This window comes from Schistocerca nitens, chromosome 3, assembly GCF_023898315.1.
Source record: "Schistocerca nitens isolate TAMUIC-IGC-003100 chromosome 3, iqSchNite1.1, whole genome shotgun sequence".
NCBI classification, from domain to species: Eukaryota; Metazoa; Arthropoda; class Insecta; order Orthoptera; family Acrididae; genus Schistocerca; species Schistocerca nitens.
Window position 1 is genome coordinate 865389381 of NC_064616.1, and position 19060 is coordinate 865408440.

The 19060-nt window shown below is 37.0% G+C and overlaps 1 protein-coding gene across 1 annotated transcript in view; it reads left to right on the forward strand.

Annotated features, from left to right (window-relative positions):
- LOC126248899 (UPF0669 protein C6orf120 homolog) overlaps nucleotides 1–19060 on the forward strand; it is a 64000-nt gene that overhangs the window by 33519 nt on the left and 11421 nt on the right. The window contains exons 3-5 of the mRNA XM_049950370.1: nucleotides 4426–4616; nucleotides 4750–4866; nucleotides 9993–10170. Coding sequence (XP_049806327.1) covers nucleotides 4426–4616; nucleotides 4750–4866; nucleotides 9993–10170 — 486 coding nt within the window. The remainder of the gene's footprint in view (nucleotides 1–4425; nucleotides 4617–4749; nucleotides 4867–9992; nucleotides 10171–19060) is intronic.

Below are 19060 nucleotides of genomic sequence, written 5' to 3' on the forward strand. Positions count from 1 at the left end.
GGTTTTAAGGGAGACGGTAAGGAGTCATTCCAATCCCGGGAGTGGAAAGACTTAGCTTAGGGGGAAAAAAGGACAGGTAAGTCTTTCCGCTCCCGGGATTGGAATGACTCCTTACCCTCTCCCTTAAAACCCACATCCTTTCGTCTTTCCCTCTCCTTCCCTCTTTCCTGATGAGGCAACAGTTTGTTGCGAAAGCTTGAATTTTGTGTGTGTGTTTGTGTTTGTTTGTGTGTCTATCGACCTGCCAGCGCTTTCGTTCGGTAAGTCACAACATCTTTGTTTTTAGATAAATACTAAAATACTTAGATACTAAAGAACACACTTTTTATACTGAACATTTAACTTTAAGGAAACCTCTTTCTTACTGGAATTTATTTTCAAAAGCTATTACTTTCACTGTTTACACAAAAAAAATTTAAATGATGCCTCTTTATATTAACTGATATGAAACTTCCTGGCAGATTAAAACTGTGTGCCGGACCGAGACTCAAACTCGGGACCTTTGCCTTTCGCGGGCAAGTGCTCTACCAACTGAGCTACCCAAGCACAACTCACGCCCCATCCTCACAGCGCACACTCTGCTGCAGAGTGAAAATCTCATTCTGGGAACATCCCCCAGGCTGTGGGTAAGCCATGTCTCCACAATATCCTTTTTTTCAGGAGTGCTAGTTCTGAAAGGTTCGCAAAAGAGCTTCTGTAAAGTTTGGAAGGTAGGAGACGAGGTACTGGCAGAAGGTAAAGCTGTGAGGACGGGGCGTGAGTCGTGCTTGGGTAGCTCAGTTGGTAGAGCACTTGCCCGCGAAAGGCAAAGGTCCCGAATTCGAGTCTTGGTCCGGCACACAGTTTTAATCTGCCAGGAAGTTTCAGATAGCACTTACTCATTTCAGATCTATTGTAAAAAAAATTTCTGTGTGTAGATTCGGATCATATCACTGTACTGTTTTTCTTGAACTCCAAGTGAAAGGCACTTCTCAATTTTAATAACACTATATCTTTGCAAGGCGTCATAATTAATAAACAAGTATGGTTGCCATAATTAGGAAACTTTTAAATTATAACTCTCAAAACTCGGGGCATCCATACATGCCCCAGCAAAGGAGTCTTTTGGTGCTGGCAGAGCTTATGTGGATATGCACAGTATGTGTCTTAGCAGTTACCTTAAAATCTTATATTTATTGTTAACTTACAGTCTGCCACGAGCCAAAATGACATTAAAAAAAAAAAAGTTTCTGTGCTCTGGCTTCTTTTAGTGAGAGAAGATATACACAGTCGAGTCACACTAATTTGACCATTGCACAGTGGTGGTTGATCAGAGGAGGCAAGGGAGGCCAGACTCCTTACTTTTCTGTGGTAGTAGTAGTAGTAGTAGTAGTAGTAGTTGTTGCTGAGAAGGGGGTGGGGGGGTACAAACTGTCTTAGCAATGTTGCATAGGAGGCCATTAGCTGTGGTGCCACCCCCCTAGGTTTCTCTTACGTTAGTTGTCCCGTGTACAGTGAATATGTGAAAATGGATGAAGCCCAACCTTGTACATGTACTGATGTAATGCTTTTGAGCGAGGACATCATTACTTCCTTTCGGGAGCTTTCATTTTCAACTAGATGTGAAACTGAACCACATGAAATTTCGAAGAAAGGACGTCCAATACAGGCAATGCACTTTCTCAGAAAGACGATGTAGATAAAAACACATGCATTCCAAAGTTCAGGGCATGAGCAAGTGGTTACGACGTAGCCCTAGAAAATAAAAATCATTCTTCTGGCCCTGTTTGCTCTTATGCGGGGAAAAAACTGTATATTCTGCTGAGGTTTTCAACAATCTGAAGAACCTGGCTGGAGGTTTAGCTAGACATGCTTCTTCTAAAATAATCTAAGTAGTTTTTTTTTTTCATATAAAGAACTGTCCAAACAGGTGTTTAATCTTTCAGAACTACTTAATGAACATCACACAGTGATGAAAATTGGACACAATAATGAAGTGAAAACTAACAGACACATCGTGAAAATTCTAATTGACGTCATGTGTCTTTTGTGCAGACAGGTGCTAGCTTTCAGAGAATACAATGATGATGATGAGGAGGAGATAGAAGATTCCCTGAATCCTGCAAATTTCAGAGCTATTTTTGAACTTGGGCTAAACAGAAATGAAGATTTCAAAGTACACTGGAAGAAAACGGGCTATTTCCGGTGATTTTAAAACACTATACAGAACAGACTGATTGAATATATAAATCAAGAGATTTGTGAACATATACATTCAAGTTTGGATAAAACATGATTTTATGCCTGCATTGTGAACAAAGCAACAAATGTTTCAGACAAATCACAACGCTCTGTTGTTGTGAGGCTAGTGGACTCCAACAGCGACATTAAAAAACATTTTCATGATTTTAGTGAAGCTAGAACGGAGGCTGCTTTATTCCCTGTGCTCAGTGGTGTGTCTCAGAATTACAATAGGAAAAACAAACTGTTGGCCATATAAACAGATGTACTTTGAGGTATTGGATTATATTGTAACACAGCTGGAAATAAGATCTTCGCTTTGTGAAACTGCTCTTCTTTAATTAGGCAATAGTACTCAGTTCGCATTTACAGTCAGCATTTCCCTGTATAATCAGACGGACATGTAAAACTGTGCAACCATTGTCGTACCATGGAAACAGAGTAATTTATCTGATGCCCAAAAAGGCGTGATAATTGGCTTTTGGTCCAAGGATGGAAGCATTTCTGAAATGGCTAAGTCTGTAAACTGTTAGAATGTCGCCATGGTTAAAGTATACTGCGGATGGCAAAATGACACTATCCAAACCCACCTCCACGGCAACTGTGGTGCACCATGGCCGATAGATGTCAGGGACAAATGACGGCTGCGGAGAAGTATACGGACAAATAGAAATGCAAATGTTGAGCAACTGATCACCCAGATGAACCGAGTGGCTACCAACAGTGTCATCTCAGCGACTGTCCAGGGAACGTTGATGCATATAGGCCTCTGCAGTAGGCACCTGTTTCATGCACACATGCTGACTGCGAACTGACTGCCCATATGAACAGTGCCTCCTCAGCAACAGTTAACGTTCTTTATATGGGTCTCAGCAGCAGATACCTGCTTCATGCACCGATGTTGAATGCTATTCATCATCAATGGAGGCTAGAATTTGCATGCCACTACTGCTACTGGATGTCCCATGAGCAGCGACAGGTGGCCATTTCAGATGAACCATGTTTTATTCTGCATTAGACAGCTGTTGTTGTGTATGGTGTGAAATGTCTGAAAGCAAACACCCTGCAACAGTTGTCGGAAGGGTCCAGGCAGGAGGAGGATGTTTTATGGCCTGGGGAATGATTTTGTGGCATTCTTTGGGTGATTTTGTCATTTTGGAAGGCAAAGTGGATCAACACAAATACGCATCTATCCTTGGGGACCGTGTCCACCCTTACATGAAGTTTGGTTTCCCTCAGCACAGTGACGTGTACTGCAGGGCAATGCAACACATCGCACAGATGCAGTATGTGTGCTCGGTTCGAAGAAGGTATGAGTTGACCATACTCCCATAGCCACCAGCTCCCTGGATTAAAACCCAGTCAAGAATCTTTGTGACCACCTCGATTGGGCTGTTCACGCTATGGATACTTGACCGAGAAACATTGTGGAATTAACCACAGCACTGGAGTAAGCGTGGCTCTGCATCCCAGTCAGTACCTTCCAGAATTTCATTGACTCTCTTCCTGCACGATGTCACATTAGCGTGACTGGAAAGTATAATGCACTGTGGTTTACGTGGGCGTATGTTTGTTCTTTTTTAAAATTTGAGCATTGTCATCTAAGAAAGTAACAATCCCTCTGTCTTTCTTAACTAATGAACAGTCACAGCAGATATTATGTATGACCATGTTGCAATTTTGTGCACTTTGGTTGGAAAATACATAATCTAAATCAGCTTCTTTAAATCCAGATATATTGCTGATCATATATGTTTTTCCACAAATACCACTTAGAAAATTAATACTGGAAGCCCTACACCTAGCTCTAACTTCAGACTTTCACCCCCTTCCCTTTTTAATAAATTAAACTTAGTACACTTACGCAATCAAACAGCAAAAAATTGTATCTCAGGAAATATCCATTATCTTGATCATCAACAAACTTTGCTGTACCTTCAGTTTACAACGTATTCCAGAATATTTCCATTATCAGATTTGTGGTACAAAGTAAAGTTTGTTGGCAATAAGTTAAATGATTTATTTAGTGCTCCAGATAAATTGATCACAGACTTCTTACCTGACTTTATCACAAGTGACCAAGAAATTCCAATTAAATTTAATATCTTGTAAATTTAGACACTCGTGTACAGCATTCACATGTGTATGTAAGGTTCGTGATGTCTGAAATTTTTTTCTGAACAAAGACATTCTTTTTTCTTGCAGGAAGTGGTGTACAGATGTTTCTTCAGTGCTTCAAACATGTTATGTAAAATTGCACTAATGCTATTAATTTTCACTGGAAAATGTGCAGCAGAGCATTTGCTACACATGTCGGTTGAAGAAGTAACAGCTCACAATTACACATACTACAGTCTATCTTATGAAGGATACATCAGACTTTATCTGTACTCCCTGTGAGTATACAATTTTTAGAAAAAAGTTAGTTGTAACACTAATCCATAGCAAATCTGAAGCTACTAAAAGTTAGACTAATTTGTTTCAAGGGAGATGTTTAGATGAAATTTTTGCATTTTGAATATATTTCAGAAATGGTGATGCTGATCTGTACGTATCACAGTATGTTTCAAAGCCAACATATGATCCAGGACTGAACTGTGCTCAGTCAACAACATGTGGGGTGGATGTTGTAGATATTCCAAGAAGGTTTGTATTTAATGTAATTTCTAAGACACTTCTTTTTGAAGATGTATTTTCATTTATTAGTATTAATATTATAATTATTGTTGCTGTTGTTGTCAAATGCAAGTTAACTATAACCTGATGTGTAAAGCATCACATCACTCACTCTTAACAGTCCTGGGTGTGACATCACTTTCTAACCTTTTTGTCAGTAACTTATTTTTAATCAGTCATCATGTTATTTGAGAGAAAAGAATTGAGAAATTTTAATTTGGATAGGGTTGTTTTGTGTAGTCATAAAAGGTGCTTGTTTTTTCCATTAAAAAAAAAAAAAAGTGTGACAAAACTGACCTGGATATCATAGTCACATCCTTGGTTGAAATGAGTGTGGGATGGTGTTTGCTCAAAGATTTGCAGAATGCCATATTTTGGATGACATTAAGACATATTTTATTCCTTTCAAAGTTTTTCATTAAGTACAGTGAGCAGTTTATAAATTACAAACAAATTATCAGCGCAAATACCCCGATTAGAGCCCACAATACACAGTCACTATCCAATGGTGAAGTCAATTGTTCTCTCATGGCACCGTAAAGCACGGTTCACATTTACATGAAATCAACTCAGTTTGTATTGTCCTGCAGTAATTTGTTAGAGTACCATACACTGTAGCAGTTCAATTAAGTCAGTCCCTAATGACCAACGCAATGTCCAAGGATACCTCAGTTCGATGACAACATTCCACACTTAAATTATATTTAAAATGTCCATTAATTTAATTTATAGGGTTCACTCAAAAATTATTAAACATTAGAATTCTTGAGTTTTGCATTGACCCGTGGTCATCTTTTCATGTACAGTGTCCATAATTGTGACACGAGTCAACACTGAGAGTGCACCTGACATAGATGATGTTTGTTTATTTTCAAACTGCGAACTGGCAATTTAGGATGAGATCCAAATACTTATGAATGGCTGGAAGAACAAACTGTTATTTTTAAAGCTACATAGTCCTTTAAAATTAGGCTAGGTTGGATTTTAGTGTTTTTGTAAACTACAAGTACTAATGTGATTTTGATTTATAGAAAATGTTGTTGGTTAGACATTTTGAAAATATGTGGTCGCTTTTGTCCATGCACTATGTTTTTAGGAATGAGTGCTGTTTCACCAATCATGGTAAATTATTTGAAATTATTAATTAGTGAATGAATTAACTAATGCTGTAAGTCATACTACGCAGAAAATTTAAGGCAACAAAAGTATGTTGTCAAAGTTCAGAAACTAGCGGTGCTTCTTACAAAATCTGTGCTGGAAAATGAGTCTACCTGTGATCTTTGATATTAATTATTGCAGAGGATAACTGTTTTTAACTAATTTAAAATTCTTAACAGGGAAACTAAAATGCTTAACTTTCAGAGGGTGTAGATCGCCCTTCCCAAATATAAATTTATCTTGTAGGTTTTTGCATGTAGTGAACTGTAGTGCTAACTTTAAGTAATTGTAACTTTTAGTTATCAGTGCATTAATGAGAACTAATTACACAAATGAAATCAGAATACTTGAAATTGGAATCTGAGTAACAAATTTAAATGAAAATAGGTCTATACAGGATTTTGAGATTTTAAAGTAAGTACTACTTGTCAGCAAGTAATATAAAAATTGGCAAAAAAATTGATTATTTATGAGATTAGAAAACTATAACAGATGCTAAGAATCCACCTGCTACGTCACAAACCGAACACGTCACATACATTTCATATTATGGTGTTGCAGTTTATTATTATGAATTCTGAACATAGTTTCTGTAGCAAACTTTTAAATTATCATGACTCTGAAATACTTGATAAATTTGTGACAGTTTCTTTTTTTATGTTTTAAAACAAATTTTCAACACATTTAGTGAATCTTTATGCTGGTGCTGTTGACAGCACATGCAATATATGATGATGTTTGTCACTACATACTTTCAAAGCATTCCAAATAATTTTCACATACTTTTTCTTGCACTGAGACAATTGGAAAAAGTTTTTGAACATAACAGGAAAATGAACACTGACTTATGCAAGGATGTGGTGTCTAGATATGAACAGATGAAGAAGGAGAAATTTTATCTCTGAAACTTCAATGAGAGTGGTATTTTCACTTCAAATAGGTCTAAAGCTGATCATAAAAGTTGTGTTATTTATTAGCAGTAAAATGATTTGTGTACATTTTTACATGCCAAATTAGGAATGTATCTCTTCGTTTAAGTAGACATGAGAAGGGTGTGATGTTTTCCCAATAGATGTAGTTGTCTGAAATAAAATCAATCACCTATGTTCAGTGTAATTTTCTTTTTGATCATAGTAGGTCTTTCTCATCTTGTGAAGGTAACCTATGCTGGATGAAAACCAGAGAAAGAAACAGAAACTACAGACTGCACAGAATAGCACCGAATGTTTGTAGAAATCCACACATGTAACAAGATGATAGCTTAATATTCAGAAAATCACAGTTTGTGCTATCATATATAAAATTGTGTAAAGGATAGTCATAAAGTTTTAATCACCACATTGAAAAATAGAGTTGCACAATTAATTTTTAGTTTGTTTGATGGTACATGTCTGTAATGCTGGTACACGTCGAAGTCCCCACGTCACAGTACTGTAGCAGTCTCTTTCCTCAGTAAAGTATGAAGTGGGTCCTTTTTAATTAAGATGACAAATCCTACCCAAATTCAGATGTTAGTCTCTTGCAAACAATTTGGTGATGCACCTGTTACCATCACACCCCATAAGAACCTCAACATGGTACAGGGATTGATTTTTCACTGGGACCTAATGCCACAAGCAGACGAATAACTATGCAAATTCTTGGAGGAGCAAGCGATCCACTTCGTATATCGTGTACGTTGAGGCCTGCCAGACAACAGGGCGCGTGTGCGATTTGCGAGAGGCCCCACGTGCAGCAGTGCTATGTCATCTGCAGAGGGCACCTCAGAATTTTGTGTGTGTGTGTGTGTGTGTGTGTGTGTGTGTGTGTGAGAGAGAGAGAGAGAGAGAAAGTGTGAGTGTGAGAGAGACTTGTCTGAACTGTTTATCGCCTATGTTTCACATCCATACAAGGCTACACTCGAGACATATATCTTCAGGAAATACTTTCTAACACTTAAATGTGTATTTGATGTTAATATGAGGGTTGGAACTTTAATAGTGCAACTGTTTATTCACAACCGATACGGAAGAGTTACATGTTTGCACTTGTTACTGTCCTTCAAAGTAGTCACCTGCGTTGCATCAGTCCATGTGATATCACAAATCCCCCCCCCTCCCCCCCCTCTAATGCATGACCATGGAAAATGCCAGCACTTTACAATGACTTATTCTGGCCGTGTATCTAAGCTGGAATCCAATTCTGATGTAATAGATAAACAGGATGTCTGAGGATTAATTCATACATTATGTTTACTGCGTTTTGTCTGTTAATTTCTTAGGCCTGCCAGAGAAAATATTGGGTTTAGCGTTCTCTTGATTGATGATAATCCCCACATAATAAAAATAGAGGAGCACATGTGATGCAAGCCCTGTTGTAATTGTGTGATCAAAAATGTATTTTCATACAGTTAAGTGTCAATTGATGGTTTGTAGAAGTTTTTAAACTTACTGTAATGTTTGGATGTATTAGATGGCATATATGAGTGACATTGAAGGTTTGAGTTGGGTTAGGAGGCATATTTAGGTGTTATAATCATTGAAGGCAGCTGTGTCAGGTAAACAGGATATTGTGGGCCATATCTTGGTCTGGCACAAATTTTGAATTGTTATGATAGATTTATAACGTAAGTGTGTTGGTGAATTTACTTCTTCACATTCAGTGTGTTCATGATTGGAAAGATATTAGATTTAAAGTGAGTATTAATGACCTTTATTTTTACAAGGTGGTGTTCCACATCCATAATGTATTTAATAAAGAAAATGTTTGTATGTATCATCAGTTGCTGTATAAACTTTATTGAAATGTGCTACTAGTTTCAGTCTATATAGACCATCTTCTGGCACTGGACAAGTAGACTGTATTGCAAATTTGCTGTATGATCGGGTGGTAATTGAGCTTTCTAGAAGTGAAGGTTCCAGTAAATATGCAATGTGATGACTCACAGACAAGTGGAATATGTTTTTTACCAATGGAATTATGAAATTTCTGCAACAACTGTGATGTAAATGTAATAAGATTATCTTGAATAGGTCTCACAAGAAGTGTATATGCTGCCTTTCCAGTGGGAGTACAGATGTCTGCTGTTATCAAAAGTGTGTTATTGACATGTAATATAAATTCAGATGTTTGCCTTTTTAAGTCTATGTTAAAGCAAATATGTTTAATACAGCAGACATCAAGGTGCTAAAACACTTTTTGTCCAATGCCAGAAGATGGTCTACATAAACCAAAACTAGTGGCCCATTTCAGTAAAGCATGTAGAGCAGCTGATGGTATATATAAACATGTCCTTTGTTAAAGATGATATTTAGTAGTAGTATCGCCAGTCTTCAGGGGCAGCTAAGTTGTTTTGCTTCCTCGACTCTGGTGAGTGGCATTCTCACTTCTCTTTCAATTGTAATGAAGCCAGGTGCAGTGTAATCACATTTGAATAAATTGTCACATATTTCAGATGTTTGTGTCTCTACAAGGAAAGTACATTTTCACATTTTGTATGGTTTATTTTGTCAAGAATTTTCTATTGGAGGCTCTCAGGAATAGAACAGCTACTTATAAGAATATCTTCAGCACAAGTCTGCATGAAAAATTTGTTGGAGGATTGAGTCATATGCCATTCTGTCATCTGACTCCAATAATCGTCAGTAGTGTCTACAGTTATAATCACATCTGTCACCTGCAATGTGGAGAAGCTATGTTGTCATAGAACTTACATTTTCAGTCATAATTATCTTTTCTGTCCCCTAAATAATCGATGTCTGCATAAAAAAATAATTTTGGAAAAAATAGAATTTACTTCACAACTCTGACATCATCATCATTAAAATTTCTGTAGGTTATATGTAATTACAGATAGTCATAAAGACTACTAGATGCCTCAACATTAATGGTCATGAACCTTTTGGAGAAGTTTCGTCTACAACTTTATATGTATTCTGAAATTCTATTTTTTGCCTAAGTTTCAGGCGACCTGTTGGGATTGGAGTCTATGGCCATCCATCACATCAAAGAACTGAATATCGTCTTGAAGCATACTATATTGATGATGAACATGATAGTGGAGATGTAGATATCCGTTCCTCAGGCACTGTGGAGACTGGGAGCACTGGTGTACCAAAGAAAAAGAAAGCTTCTGATGTAAGAAAAGTGGTTGTTAAATGCCTGTAATCTTTTAATTACTAAGTATAGAAAAATTGCCTTCTGTGAAGTAATGAAATGACTTGGGTGGACTAGAAACATGACCCCAATTTACCATGTAAAATAGATGTTGAACAGCACATGGGAACAAGATGCTGAAAATTGTAGCCCAGAATTATGTTGCTCCTTTCAGAAAACACACACACACACACACCACACACACACACAATGCTTTGATGTTCTGAGTATTTTAGTACTAATTTTGTGATGTAAACTTCCTTTTATGTGAATTTTTACATTCTTGATAAGCTAAAGATTACTCTGTTCCATTAGTTGATTGCTTGGGCTGAGGTATACATTCAACATGTTTTCCACCTTTCAGTATCCATTATTTTCCTTTTGAATCTGTATTTGACTTTTTGGGTGAATAGGTTTTGATTGTCTATCTCCGCATTAGCAAATATCTATATTTGCTACCCCTCAAACAGTATTCTAATATCAACAGTATTTTGGGAGGCAGATCAAACTTTGGTGAAAATTTGTTGCAGTTATGTTACTTTCAGAAATACTTTGTTAGATCTTAACAAGCTGTATACATTGATGTTATAAGCAATGGACCACAAACTCATATAAACAATGATGCAACAAATTGGCTGCATTAATTTGTAAGAAAACAACAAAGCATGTGCCTCAAGTAGTTTCAGGAAACTGCAGAAAACCTCAATAACAATCAACAAATAGAAATTTGAATCCCACCCTTTTTAAAACAGTGTATAGGGTGTAATCACTGTATCATCTTGCTCGCTCAGTAAAGGTTTTTTTAAAAAAAGGTAATGTTTACATCTACATTTTTGTATATATAAGTATGCTGTAAGCCACAGTAAAATAGTGCATGACTATGAAATTACTCCACACTAATATTAGTAACTGTCCTATTGCATATGTGTTTTGAGCAGTGGACAAAGGACTGTCTCTAAGCTTCTGCATATACTCTGATCTCTCTTATCTTGTTACTCCCCTACAGATACACCACACTTTCACAGAACTCTCCCAACAAATATAAGTCTTCTATTCTTTTTCCATACCACTGATTTCACACAGTCATCCAATTTCATATTGACTCACAGCATTGTCTTAAACAATGTGGCAGACTCCAGTAGTTTGCTGCTGATACTTACTTCAAAGAAACTTTTTTATTCACAAATAGCCAACATGGATCCAGAAAATATCATTATTGTGAAAAGCAGCTAGCTCTTTATCCTCACAAAGTAATGAGTGCTATTGACTGGGGATGTCAAAATGATTCCATAATTTTAGACTTCCAGAAGGCTTTTGACACCCTCACAGTTTATTGTAATTGACAGAAATTCATTGAGTGAAACACAAGTAATATCCGGCATTCCCCAAGGAAGTATTATAGGCCCTTTGCAGTTCCTGATCAAGGTAAATGATACAGGAGACAATTGAGCAGCCCTCGTAGAATGTTTGCAGATCATGCTGCCATTTACCATCTTGTAAAACCCTGGAATGATCAAAACCAATTGAAAAATTATTTGGACAAGATATCTGTGTGGTGGAAAAGGTGTCAATTGCCTCGAAATAATGAAAAGTGTTAGCTAAAGAGACTGCCTACATTATGCTTGTCTGTCCTCTTCTGGAATATTGCTGTGCTGTGTGGGATCCACATGAGATAGGATTTGTGGAGGACTTGGGAAAACTTCAAAGAAGGGTAGCTCACTTTGTATTATCATGAATTAGGGGAGAGATTGCAACATATATGATACATGAATGAGGTGGCAATCATTAAAACAAAGGCATTTTTTGTTGCAGCCGGATCTTCTCATGATATTTCAATCACCAACTTCCTCCTCTGAATGCGAAAAAATTGTGTTGCTGTCCACCAAATGATCATCATACTAAAATAATAGAAATTGGAGCTCGCACATTATAATTTAAATGTTCATTCTTCCTGCGTGCTGTTCGAGTGGGGAACAGCGGAGAAATAGCTTGAAGGTGGTTTGATGAACCCTCTACCAGGTACTTAATTGTGAATTGCAGAGTAATCATATAGCTGTAAATGCAGACATAGATTTACTCTAATAGAGTATTGTCATGTTCTTTCTGTTTGTTATGGGCGTTATCTTGTATTTACACTTTTAAAGAGGGTTGACATTCAGTACACTAAGTGGAAATACTGTTAAAGTCATTCTTCATTTCATTATGAGCATCTAGTGATGATGCTCTTTTTTTTACGTTGACTGAACAATCTGAGTGCATGTTTGTTGAGAATATCCGCAGTGTTATTACTTTTTCTCGAGGCACACTCAGTGTTACTTTCGTTTCGGTTGAACAGTTGGTTGTTGTTGGGGTCTTCAGTCCTGAGACTGGTTTTATGCAGCTCTCCATGCTACTCTATCCTGTGCAAGCTTCTTCATCTCCCAGTATGTACTGCAGCCTACATCCTTCTGAATCTGCTTAGTGTATTCATCTCTTGGTCTCCCTCTACGATTTTTACCCTCCACGCTGCCCTCCAATACTAAATTGATGATCCCTTGATGCCTCAGAACATGTCCTACCAACCGATCCCTTCTTCTAGTCAAGTTGTGCCAGTCTAATATACTAACTGGGTCCTATTAGTGAAAAAGTCTTTGGGTGTCATATTTGTTAAGCTGCTCTAAATGATGGAATCTTGGTTGTCATTCAACAGTGTGGCACAGTGTGGTTTACCTTTTCAAAATACAAGAAGACAATATATCCTTCTTCATCTGTATCTACCATTTCCAAGGTAATGTTTTTGAAAAAAAAGTGAACTGTCTTATGGCTCAAATTTTTCCAGATTCCATGCTGATACTTTGAGAAAAGTTCTTCCAGGAACATCATAAAGTTCAAGCTCTAGGAGGAGCCTTCAACAACAGTCAATGTCCCATCTGACACAGTCAAAAGCCTTCTCAAGATCAATGAACACAACATACACCTTCCCTTTCTTCTCCATGTGCCTCTCCCCTATCACTCTCAGTATCCCAGTGGCATCTCTAGGTCCCACTCCTTGCCTGAAACCAAATTGTTCATCTCCTGTTACGCAATTCAGCTTTCCATATAGCCTTCTGTTTAGCGTCCTCAGCAAGACTTTGGCTACATGCGATATCAGGCTCACTGTTCTATGTTCCTCACACTTTTTGCTGTTCTTTTTCTTTTCTATAGGTATTAAGATACTTTCTGTAAAGTCCTTTGGCAATTTTCCTGTCATGTATAATTGATTACACAATTCAATCAACTCCCTTTTCCCTTCTTTCTCCAGTGACTTTATCAGTTCCGCAGGAATCTCATCAATTCCCATTGCCTTTCCATTTAAATAAAGAATATAATAATTCAGCTTTCTGTCTGTTGTCTTAACTTTCAGCACCCGACTGATCCATGAGAGAGACAACATAAAAAAATTTGATTCATTCATAATTTTTACGTGGGATCAGCACTCCCAAAGGATTTTCTGACAGAACTGTTTACAATATCTGACTATATCAGTTGTTGTAATCTTCATAATAGCTCTTCCCTTTGATGCACGGGTTAGCATTAACTTTCCTCCAAGTTTCCCTACATTCTTTTATGTAGTGAAAAGATAACAAGTCTCTGTTTTTGAAACATTCTCTGAATGTTTGTTTTGCAAATAAAAATGCCTTCTCTTGCTGCACTATATTTTATTTTCCCAGACACATTTCGCCTTTTTTCACTTTAAGGCATCATCAGTGGGATCTACGAGGGTCATTCAATAATTAGACAAATTGGTCTGGAGGAAAAGCATTTATTTTTACAAAACAATACTTTTTCTACTTTTCAACATAATCTCCTTGAACATTCACACACTTGTTCCAACAGGCTACAAGCTTTTTTTATTCTAACTGCAAAGAACTCTTTATCTTGATGTTTGAACCAATTTCCCACAAACTTTTTCATGTCCTCATTGTCCTAGAACCCCTTCCCATATAATGCCTCCTTCAGTGCACCAAACAAATGGAAATCACTAGGTGCTAAATCAGGACTGTAAGGGGGATGAGACAGTACTTCCCAGCCCATTTTGTCGATGGTTTCATGGATTAGTTGAGCAATATGAGGACGTGCGTCGTATTGCTGGATAGTCACACCTCTCGTCTGAAATCCACATCATCTCTCTCTCATGGCTGGCTTCACCTTGTTTAAAAGCAAATCTGAGTAGTATTGGCTGTTCATTGTATACTGCTCTTCGAGATAATCACAAAAAACTTGTCCTTAAGCATTCCAAAACACCGTCAACATGACTTTTCCTGCTGATGCTTTGGTTTTGAATTTTTTCTTGACAGGTGAGTTGGTGTGCTTTCACTCCATGCTTTGTCTTTTTTATTCTGGTTCATAATAGTGAACCCAAGTTTCATCACAAGTTAAAATTTTGTTGAGGAAGTGCTCACCTTCTGCCATAACATCCTTGTAGCTCTGCTCACACTCTCAACCTTGTTTCCTTGTGTAGCTACGTCAACTCCTTTGGGACCCACCTTGCACATGTTTTGCGGTACTTTAGCTTGTTACAGATAATGTTATGAACTGTACCAGTACTAACTTGAACCTTATCAACTATCATTTCCACAGTCACATGGTGGTTTGGCGGTTGGCACGAATAATGTCATCAATTCGACTTTCAAGTGAGGGAGTTGAAACTGCAACTAGTCGACCAGAACAGTGTTCGTCAGTCACTGAGTTGTGACCATTTTTGAACTTGGAAAAATTTGCATGATTCATACAACCTTCACCATTAATTTTAGACATTCTAAGTATATATTCACTGGTTTCTTGCCTTCAGCAAGTATAAAACGAATAACAGAACATTGTTCAACTAATGTACCGTATTTACTCGAATCTAAGCAGCACTCGAATCTAAGCCGCACCTGAAAAATGGGACTCGAAGTCAAGGAAAAAAAAATTTCCCGAATCTAAGCCGCACCTGAAATTTGAGACTCGAAATTCAAGGAGAGTGAAAAGTATTAGGCCGCACCTCCAAATGGAAACAAAGTTTGTCCACTTTAATGTGAGACACAATTTAGGTCAAATGAATGACGATACAGCTACAGTAGTTTGGTTCGAGTTGTAAGCTTAGCAGTTAAGCTTTACCAGGTAGCCATTGCTATGCGTCAGGCGCTCCATCCGTATTTATACGGGTACCCTTCCTTTTTCACGTGCTTCGTCTGGTTTGAATCGATTGCTTATTTTTCTTTGATCTCATAAGTGACGTTCTCTATGTTATAGGTGTTTACGTCACTCTAAGCTGAAAATGCATTATTGTACTTTGTCATGCATTGTTTGTCACATTCTGATAATGAGTGTTTACGACCTGTCGTTGCTAGCGGCATGGCTTGCTTTCGTGCGCGCTACCGCAGCTTACAATAAAAAATTGTCTCAAAAGCGAAACAATGGCGAGAGACTGCTATTTGTTGTTACGTACACTGCTGCTTTCTTTGATAATGATCAACAATAACCAAATAATAGACTGCGTATGATAGAAGATGTTCTGAAGGAGAGTTTAGCAAAAAATTTTCTCCATCTGAAAATCTTTGCAGACGCCTCTTTAGTACATTACATTCTGCACAGAAATTAGTCATCTTAGATTTAAAAATCTAGTCAATTGCCGTGCTTCATTTCTGACAGTATCACTATTAGGCATAAGAATAATATGAATATAAACATGACATGATATGTATATTCTTCCGTGTTTGCTGTTATCACACTCTAGTTTCGTAGTTTATTAGGCAGACAGGATTTAAATGAGATAGCAGCAAACATGAAAGAATCCATGGCAAAATGTTTATATACATATTATTCTTATGGTGAAGAGAATACTGTATGTGGATTCACAATTCGTAAAAGTTCCTATTAGCAACCATCTCTTCTCACAGGTAGGAAAAAATTCAGAATGTAGAGTTGGCCATATTGACAAAAACCCCAAACAGTCTTGCCAGTCGGATTTTCGTAGTACATTGAAATGCTGCTACATTCGAAGACGAACAATACGGAATTTGTATTTACTTCGTTGGATAATGTATGAAAATGTGGTGGTCGGAACTCGGGGCGGAGAAAAAAGCTTGTCTTCCACCCTTTTTTTTTTTTTTTTTTTTTTTACTGACGCAGAGGTTTTGGCGCCAGTATCTATCTTTGTGCCTACAAAGCAAGCCTGTGTAGCGCTACATATATTCGACGGCAAAAGTTAGTTGTGGCGGCACCTACCTACATTTTTCAGAACTTCCGCTTAAATATTCGAGTAAATACGGTAGATGTTTCAAGCGGACTCCCCATCTTGAAATGTATTTTTGAGGTTGTAAACAAAACAATGTTGATATATCAGCTGATCTGGGTTCATCCCAGTCATGCCAACTTAAAGCCGTAAAAGTACCAAATTGCCCTTCTAACAGTTTCTCCCCTGACCAATTTGTCTCTTTAATCATTGAATGACCCTCGTATAATGATACACTTTTGTTTTGATATGTATTATTCATAGATTATAAAACATTTCAAGTCTCATTGTTACGTAAATAAGTGACTACTTATGGTTCTTCCTGTCTTCAGTTCGCATCGGTTTTTCCTCTCATCAGGTCACATGGAGGTCACACTACCGATCTATAAGCATGTGTTTTGTGTTTTGAACATTTTTCTTCCCACTTTTCATTTTTTTTTTTGTACTTGTTGTTTTGATGCACTATCAGTATTCTATCCCAATGTAGACATAACACTAATATAGGCAGAACTACTTGGAGTTCCTTGTGTGTCTCATCCTGTTTGGTTTGTTTATGTACATGTACATGTTGCCAACCTAATGAAGTATGTGCTGCAAACAAACGTCTATTCATTACTTTTATCTCTCTCTCTCTCTCTCTCTCTCTCTCTCTCTCTCTCTCTCTCTCTCTCTCTCTCTCTCTCTCTCTCTCTCTCGTGTGTGTGTGTGTGTGTGTGTGTGTGTGTGTGTGTGTGTGTGTGTGTGTGTTTATTTATTTATTTTTTTTAATTTGAGTTTTGGTTTAAGTGTTTTGTGGAGAGGTTCATGGACAAGTGAATGGAAGGGGGGTTTGGAGGTGGTGGTATTATTAGTATAATGATAATAGTCCTCTGTTGTATTCTTACTCTATTATTTTATCTGTTAGTGTAGACAGTGAGTTGTTGATTTATGTACTTGATCATTCAACAGGGTTTTTGTTTCTACTTTGGTTTTCTGTATGTTATAATTTTCTTGCAGGATTAGGAGATTGTTGAGTCTAATTATTTTCATGTCTTTCTCTTCTCTAGTGGTTGGTTTGTGATTGTGTTCTCTTAGTTATTCTGCAAATGTGTAGTGGTTTGTCCCATATTTCCAGACAGTCATGTGTTCTTTGTATCCAACATCAAATGTTCTGCCTGTTTGTTTTATATATCTTCCATCATACGTGTTATGCTGTAATTGATATATACACAAAAACTGCTGTTCAGAGAATGGAAACAGTTCATAGAAGAAAGTTTAGTCAATTCAGAAAACTTCACTCACAACACAATGGTTCTACATACAATCAACAGAAAAACACACTCAAATTCTACCCAATATTACCGAACCTTACAGACACACAAATAAACAGTAAATAAAGACAACTGTTGGAGAAAGGATTAAAATACAATGTAAATTCAGAAATAGATGAAGATTACATAGAAAATCTAATTATAGACACAGAAAGTGTATTGACAAGGGAAGGTAGGAGAGAAAACAGCAGGTCAATGTTGGATTAACTAGAGAACTAATAATAAAAAAAGAAATCCATGATATAATAACCAATATGATAACACAACAAATCAAAAACAACACAAACACAGAAACTATAACACTCAAAAAACTAAAACTTTAGAATCGTAATGTCATCATTTCAAAAGGAGACAAGGGGAACACAGTAATGCTTATATATGGAGAACAATACACTGAAAACAACAAGAATTCAGCTTACGAAATAAGATTACAAAACAGAAATCAGACCCAACAAACATTCCAGACAAAAAACACCATTCTGTAAAATTTAGACATCACATTGGAAAACACAGATAAAAGAAAGCTGACAGATTAGTCCCACTGCATCTGTCCTCTGAAGCAACCAAAGATCCAAAAACCAGGTCTTCCTGTGAGACCAATAATGGATTCCAGAAAATCCTCCACTTACAAGCTTGCAGGATATATGTTAAAATTACTGGCTGAAATTTCAGAGTACAAGAAGACAGAACCATTAAAAATACAACAAGTAAAAGATATAAAAATCCCAGATCCAGCAACACTCCTCTCATTTGATATAGAAAGCATCCATTCCAATATACCAGTACCAGAAACAATAGCAATTATAAGTGAGAACCTGAAAACTCATAGCCAACTCCCTGATGAACAGATTAAGGAAATACATTAATAAAGCTCATAACAGAACAAAATTACTTCCAATTCAATAATGAATTTTATTTACAAGAAGAATGATTACCAATGGGATCCCCAGTGTCAGATGCCTTAGCAACTACTTTTATAAACCACATTGAACAGATAATTTTCTCAAAAATAATAGCAAAAGAATACAACATACTATACTGGTTGAGGTATTTGAATGACATTCTCTGCTTATTAGATGAACCATGAACAAAAATTGAAAAATTACATACTGACATCAACAAGGTATATAAAAATATAAAATGCACAATGTAAAGAGAACAGAATAACCAAATTGACTTTCTGGATATAACAAAAAAATAAAATAAATAAAAATAAGCATATGTTTGAAATTTACTGTAAACCCTCAGCAACTGACATTATCATCCCCCAATCCTCGAACCACCCACACTCACAAAAACAAGCAGCACTTCAACACATGCTCCATAG